Source organism: Saccostrea cucullata, unplaced genomic scaffold (genome assembly GCF_032062105.1).
Source record: "Saccostrea cucullata isolate Sc308-1 unplaced genomic scaffold, CSIRO_AGI_Scuc_v1 ctg12879, whole genome shotgun sequence".
Lineage (NCBI taxonomy): Eukaryota > Metazoa > Mollusca > Bivalvia > Ostreida > Ostreidae > Saccostrea > Saccostrea cuccullata.
The window spans coordinates 8,879-16,681 of NW_026920996.1; the positions used below are offsets into that span (position 1 = coordinate 8,879).

Consider the following 7,803-nt stretch of genomic DNA (forward strand, 5'->3'; position numbering starts at 1 on the left):
CCCACTTACATGTAATAGGATTTTCGTGCTCGGGGAATTTTCATTTCCTTTTTTTTTTTTTTTGCTTGTCAGGTTTTTTTGAGTTGGTATAAAAAAAATATTCTCTAGTGCTTTGACATGCGACTTTGTTTTGTGTCTGATCTTATAATAAACTGTGCAAATATTTTTTTTTCAAAATGTTACAAAATCCTACAAAATTTTCCTACTCTACCTGGAAAATATGAATTAGCTAGGTCAACATTTTTGAATAGAAAGCTTTGTGAAATACTGCTACATACGAGTTATGTTATTTATGGAATAAAAGTTTATGTGGGTTTTTTTATCCTTGGACCCTGGCTTCTGTGTTACATCTCTCGTTTTCATTCGGCAAGTGTTGAGAATCAATCCTGAATCCGAGGATCATTTGACATCTGATGATAATTCTCGGTGGTTAATTGGTATCTCTTATTGCGAATAAAAATTCTTACCACAGCAATAAGAATATAGGTAATACCAACGCCAGCAAGAATAAGGGAGATCGGAACCTCGACATTCGGTCGCTCGAGGCTATCGAACCTTTTTTTTGAATTTGTTACTGCAGCGTTATAACTAGTATTTAAAGCTATAAATCGTACCAGAACCACTAACTCAGAAGTAGCTGAAAAAAGATAATTAATTATTAATAATAAACAATGTTAAGAATCAAATTCAAGACATTTCATCCTGACATAATCAGAAAAAAAATCTTCCTGGTTTGAATCATCAGTAATAGTTTTGTCCAAAATTGCAAGATCGTATTTTCTATGTTTTTGTCTTTCAGCACGTTGTGGCATTTAAAGTTTACGTCCCTCCAAATATTTATAACTGACAAATGCGACACTTTTAATGAAGGCAAGTGTTGGTATTCGAAAATTACAAAACGTCTTAGATTGTAGAGGTGGGACACAGGAAGACAAAGCATTGTTACCTGCCACAAGTAGAAATATTCCCCCAGTCAAACACATCAGTGGAATTGGCGCTGTTTTCTTGGTATTTGACAAAAGAATCAACCAACCGAATCCACCAAGAACAAGAGTAAGTAGGCTTTCCAACTGCACATCTAGCATTGCTGAAAAAAGAAACATTTTTCTTTCCTAAAGATTTTTTTATTCCATTACCTATGATACGTTATGTCCGATGTGGTACCACTTTTGAGGGCTATGAAAATCGAAGCTCTTCAAATGTGTCTGTGTATTTTTTAAGTTGAATACATCTGACAAAACTAATATGAGAGAGAGAGAGAGAGAGATTAACTTACAGAGCTGAGTGGATCCATTCGTATCGTGCTCCTCATCATAAGCTAGGTAAGTCTTTGTTGACCATGAGTCAGATCCAAACTCCTTATAGTTAAAGTAAAAGATGCTCATCCTTCCATTCTGCAATAGAATATATGTAAAGAGATTTATATTTCCTGAACTCTGTAAAACATACGGATGTATTCTCTCTTAATTGTTATATTGCAGAAAAGAATGAAAATTACCCGAGTAATAAAGAATCCAGGTGTTACCGTAGCAACACCACAAAAAGCTAAACCTAAAGCAGACGAGAATAGATCGGTAATAAGCGCCTTGTTTTGGGCCATCCTTCTTCGACAAAGAATCTAAAAAAAAGACTAAATTGAGAAGCGACATCTAATATCCTGCAACATATACTATAGAGTGGTGCTGCCAACACCTCTCTCTCTCTCTCTCTCTTTCTCTCTCTCTCTAACATATGACTATATCTCTCCAGTTTTAGATTTACGTCCACCTTTTATGCTGCTTTAAAACAGGTTACATATGCGTTCCTTGGAATATTTTATTATCATGCTCACGACATGTTTTATTTTTTTCTCCATTTCTTTCATGCAAATTTTTCAGGTCATCCGAGTCATTCAGGTAACCCTATTGCTATCCATGTTGTCCATCGTCGTACGCTATGTGTCGGTAGTCAACTTTAGAACCTGTTCAATTTCTTTTCTTGAATCACTTATTTATTACCAATTTCAACCGAATTAAGAATATAATTATGAAAAGCATGAATAGGGGAAGTATACATAATTGGTAATTTAATTGTAACTGACTTCTCGAACCCGAGGCTTGGGACTAAAACAATTAAAATTAGTCTTATTCCTAAGATATCTTCTAATCTCCTGGACACTAAGCAGTCAAGCTGTTGTCTTGATTGTAATTATAATAAGCTTTGAGTCCACTGCCGAAATTGTGAAATCCATGACCCCAAATCAAAATTCGAGAATTTAGGACGGGGGTCTAATGATCAAACATGTATGTGATGAAAATCGATAATTCTTTATAAAAATCTTATTCTCTCGAATTAAGGTAAATAAAAAAATTCACATACAAGACTCTTGGAATTTAGCATTCTGATAATCAGAATTATTTGATGTACATATGTCAGTATAGACAAAATAGTTTACAAGCCTGTTTAACTAAATGTCCTCAATAAATGTTCATACTTTTTTCAACATAGCTATCATACCACAGTTGTTAATTTGTTCCACAAAAATGGATTTTTTTTCCTGGTTCACGATACTACCTTTGCTTGCCTAGTTTGTTAGCTTTGTTATACAAAATCAAGCATTGGATTAAGCTTCAGACATTCTTCAATATGGAGACTAAATGATAAAAAAAACTCAATAAAAAAGGAATGAAAAAATCAGAGGTAGTAAAACGAAGAAAGAAGAATCAAAAAAATAATAAAATGTCAAGTATTATAATATAAGATGAGAAAAAGAACAAAAATAAAGAGTCATGAAAAAGGGATAATTCGGAGAAAAATAATTAAAAGTGAAAAAAAAACTGCATCATGAAAAAGAAATTACCCCTTTTGAATAATGAAAGACAACACTAACCAATAAGAGTGCTCTCCTTCAGTATGGAATCATGTTTATTAACAATTGCAAACAAAGCTGCATTTTATTTCCTTGTTTCCTGTTTTAAGCAAATACAAAAAAGTCCGCGCAAGCGCTTAAAAAAGGGCTTTCCCAATACGGACATTAAAATTCCAATAATACTGTTATCGTGAATATTGTCGACATATCAGAATTTCTATATTAAATATGAATACGAATACTTTCCACGCACCTTAAAAATCATAATTTTGCATATTGATATAAGAAACATTTGTTCATGTCATGCTTTATATCATTCAACGTCCAATCCACCTGTCAGATAATTAAGAGGGTGAATAATTATAATATCACAAAGCAACAGATAGTCCAGATCTAGAGGATTATAAGAACTAACATCCCCTCAGCTTAAACTGATTTCATAGATCAGAAAGATGTCCCTAAGTGGTGCATGGTATTTGTTATTCTCATTTCCTGTACTCTAATAAAACAATATTTAAATTTTTGACATTATATTGTTAAAATTTGTAGTTTTTACATGAAATGACACAGAAATTAGATATACTAGTATATTATATTCAATATATTAGAAATATATGAAATGAAGGTCATTTGAAAAAACATACATTTAATAAGATTCTTTTGCAAAAAATTACCTTTGAATAAAACTTCATACAGATATGAAGATATTTGCTCTCTGCATGTTTATATAATAGAGAGATACCACAAATGTATATGTGTGATATCCTTTGACATAATATCATTTATTCATTGAATAAATTAGAGTATTTCACCGTTAAAAATGTAATAAGAGATTCTATTATACCTCATTATAAATATTCTAAACAACGCGTCATCTGATTGGTTCTAAGTTATCACGTGATCGGGCCGTAATAATTTCCCGGCCGTCGGCATGCTTTTATTCCACCTCTTCGGATACTTAGTGCATTTTCCCGCAAAAATCATCGTTCGTTTAAAGAAAACTCCCGAGAGTATAGAAGACGTCATAATAACCTGGTTTACGTCATAAAATTGATGATAATGTGTTGACCAAAGAGTTTTAGTAACGTTTTGTGAAAAATGAAAGTGAATTTGAGAGCGGTGTCAAATTTGAAAGTTTATGTTTATTTCAAAGGTTTTGTTTGTTTCGGTATAATAAACAATTCATTGCATGAATGTTCGGGAAACATGAAGACTTATTCAGCCAAGAAATATCATATTCCCCTCGGGCGAAGCCCTCGGGGAATATGATTTTTCTTGGCTGAATAAGTCTTTGTATTTCCCTCACTATCATGCAATAAATGTATAATATTTATTGCCATGATTAAATCTGATTAAATAGAAAAAGGATTCATGTAATTAATCAAAGAACAATTTCAGTGCAGGATGAAAAGGATTCATGTAATTAATCAAAGTACAATTTCAGTGCTGAAAGGTCAAGTTTTTTGTACCGTTGCATCGTACAGTTTAAAGTTTGTTGATTTCCTTTTCAAACATTTCCCTATACAAAAATGTTAAAGCTCGACACCACTGGGAGTGAGGTAGTTAAAATAGTCGTAATGTTGTAATTAAATATATTTTTCAATGTCATTGGAAGTGATTGTTTTGAAACATTTTTCAATAAATTATAATTGTATTTCAATTAAGTACACTGAAAAAGGTAACATGCAGTATCAATTACTTTTCTACTACATTTTAATTACTTTCCGTATTTAAAGGGACCGACTGGGGTTTCCATTGCGCAATATTTCGCGCATCTTAGTAAAATATAGCGTAATCTCTGTTTAAAATCAATTTTTTATTCACTTAATTAAAGAAAACTAACAAAATTAGGAAATCGCAGGTTGAAAAATCTAATTACAATTTTCTATAACTAAATTTAAAACGATCATTAAACTGATAGGTAAATTGACGTCGTAATAGTGTGTTTTTGACTTTATGATAACGTGCAGCTCTCAAAGAAGGGGTAATACAAATGTCATCAAATAAAAAGTAAAAAATATATGCTCTTAAAATTTAAAACATTTGTAGATCAACTGAGTAAACACAGGTGACCTATTGCTGTCTGTGTTCGTCCGTCGTCGTGCGTCGCCCGTCGTGTGTTAAATTTGAACATTTTCAGCTCCTTCTCTGCAGCTGCTTAACCAATTTCAACCAATTTTGGCACAGAGAATCTATGGGTGAACGGAAACAAAAATTATGAATTTCATGGTCGCTGCCTCATCCCCCCTTGTGAATGGGGGTGGAGCCAAAACCACTTTAAATACTGTAATCTTTAAAAATCTTCTCTACTCCTGGACATCAAGCAGTCAAACTATTGGCATGAGTGTAAACGACATTAAGCCCTCTAGCAAAATTGTGGAATTCATGGCCCCAGGGTCAGGGGTTCTAGTGTTAGGGCTGTGCTATATAGATCCGTACATACATTGGATTTCTAAACCTTTACAAATTGAATTCGTACAATCCTTACAATTAAATCATAAAATGGGACATTGCAAGGCAGGCACGTAGGAACAGGGGGTGGGTGGGGGTCTGCCCCTTTTATTTGAGTGTATCGTATACACTCAAGATAAACCTTTTCAGTGTCCTGGCCTTTGTGGTTTCTCCAAACTTCACAGCCAAAGTCAAAGATACTACACACATAGGTATCAAAAATAGAAAACAAAGTACAATGATTTACATAAAGCTGTTTCATTGTTGAATTTAGAGCGAACATACACTGTAGCTTTGCGACCTTGTGTCAACAATCATACCAACAATGGTAGCTTCTACCGATGTTTGAAAAGGAAACGTATTTGTTAAAAAAAAGAAAAGAAATAAATGATATAAAAAGAAATTGAAGATATAATCAAAGCAGAAAAGAAAAAGGAATGCAGATACAGAAAAGGGATAGTGAAAAAGAGTAACCAATGATATAATCGAAATCTAAATTATCAGAAGCATAATAGGATATCAGAAGCAGGAAAAAAAATCCAAGAAGACAATCGCATAAAATGGGAACGCTTTTACATGCAAGATGAGAAAACTTGCTATCATAACGAGGTAGTGAGAAGTTTTCATTTTAAAATAAATAAACATTCAGAAATCGAATTTGTCACATTAACGCATGATGAGGAAGGATATGGAGATAACGAATAGTACTGAATATAATAGAATATCAAAGTCCATAAAACAATACAAAATAGGAGTAGAGCAAACACGCATCTCCGAAACATCACAGGTGGGATCAGGTGCCATGGAGGAGTAAGCATCCCTTGCTGACCGGTCACGCCCGCCGTGTGCTCCTTTTCAAGATCGGGAAATAACGGGAAAATCCATCGTCAATTCAGTGCATAAATAATAGACTAACAATAAGTATGAAAAAAACATCAGACAGCATTTGATTCAATGATAAATTTTATTTGCTGACAATGTCATTGTATCGACCATATAACTTATGAAATGAAGACTTTAAACGAGACTGCTGATATTCTTGTTTCATCAACTTGCTTGTCAATAATTTTCCGCGCGTTAGCAATTGTTCATACGTAGAGCATGATCTTGCGTATCGAATCAACTGAGATATCTCTACTCCGTATGCAGGTGATGAAGGTATATTGCTGCATAAGTAAGGGAAGTTGAGGATAGAAAAATTAAAGTATTCACGTTTATCATAGAGCTTGGTTGTTAGATTACCATTAACGTCTTTTTCAAGTAAAATATCCAAGTATGAAACAGATATATCAGACTCTGTGGTATCTTATTTCAAGCTCACCAGCATATATCGTTTAGACGTGAGAATGGAAATTACCATTAATTGACAATGTGTCGTCGATATATCTAAATGTCGAGTTGAAGCCCACAGCAAGTGTTTTCTTCTTTTCACGCATATGATTTTGCATAAATTCTGCCTCATAAGAATATAAAAATAGGTCTGCTAATAATAATAATAATAATAAGTGCAATTGGTACCCATGGGAATTCCAATAGATTGTTGGAATACTTGGTCTCCAAAAACCACATAGATATTGTCAATCATAAACTCAAGCATCTCTTCCATGTCAACTTCAGAGTACTGGTGTGTGCAATCAGAATGTGTTTTAACAAAATAATTTTGCAAATGACCAATGACCAGGTCAGTAAATTTACGAGTATATAATCAATCCTGTAATTCTGTTTTCTATTTCCTTGCAAGCACATGCTTGTGAGGATGTAAATAATTATAAACCAGAATTATATCATTAAATAATAGTAACCTTTATTCCTGTTCTGATATGTTTGTGTTTTTAGTTGTGTAATTATATCTCGTGCTTCAAAAGAGAAACGAAAAATAAGAAATAAAAATTAAAACTAAAGATTATTCCTTGTTTTACAGTTTTTTTTTATGTCATAATGATAGCAAATACTTTTGATAAAAAAAATATTATGTTTTTTTTGTATCAATTAAAATTTGTTTCCTTCAAAGAGAAAGATATTTTATTTGATTCGTAAGCCCCTGAGTCTTATTACAAACATTAATGTAATCTAGATATTTTTGCTTTCTTATGAGTCTTATAATTGATTTGTTTTTATTTAACCCCCTACACCCGGGACATCTAGAGAATTTATCAAAAATATTTAAGATGTCACTAATTGCCAGTAAAAGGTTCATTTAGACGTGCAATCGCCACTTACAGCCTTTGTGCAGTGATGGGTCCGCTTCGTTCCAGCATCTACTGCAACAAGGGACTTCAGTTAATATGGTCTTATACGAAGGAACATTTTCCGAAGCAACGATCGTACTACGCGACTCCAAAGCAAACACTCTAAGCACTGTGTAATGCAAACGACTAGGGAAAAGGGAATTTTGAATCTTGCAATAGGTGTGTAGGTGTGCACAGGTGTGTAGAGTATCTTCAGCGGGGCGTTGTATTTTAAGCACATCCTATGATCCAAAATTAAAAAAAAACATGTTTTAT

The 7,803-nt window shown here is 33.2% G+C and overlaps 1 protein-coding gene across 1 annotated transcript; it reads right to left on the bottom strand.

Moving 5' to 3' along the window:
• Positions 1-202: 202 nt before the first annotated feature.
• Positions 203-2,048, bottom strand: LOC134258935 (uncharacterized). Its single transcript, XM_062741532.1, has 5 exons — positions 1,499-2,048; positions 1,277-1,394; positions 947-1,087; positions 468-637; positions 203-211 (listed from the first exon to the last, which is right to left on the bottom strand). Exons 1-5 carry the CDS (start codon positions 1,598-1,600, stop codon positions 203-205), a joined length of 540 nt encoding a protein of 179 aa, XP_062597516.1. The 5' UTR covers positions 1,601-2,048.
• Between the last annotated feature and the right edge of the window lie 5,755 nt (positions 2,049-7,803).

Excerpts from the sequence above, each read along its gene's own strand:
- LOC134258935 (XM_062741532.1), bottom strand. The coding sequence starts at position 1,600 with ATGGCCCAAAACAAGGCGCTTATTACCGATCTATTCTCGTCTGCTTTA. Across the intron at positions 1,395-1,498 it reads CTGGATTCTTTATTACTCGG|AATGGAAGGATGAGCATCTT; the intron begins GTAATTTTCATT and ends ATTCTATTGCAG. Across the intron at positions 1,088-1,276 it reads GAATGGATCCACTCAGCTCT|CAATGCTAGATGTGCAGTTG; the intron begins GTAAGTTAATCT and ends TTCTTTTTTCAG.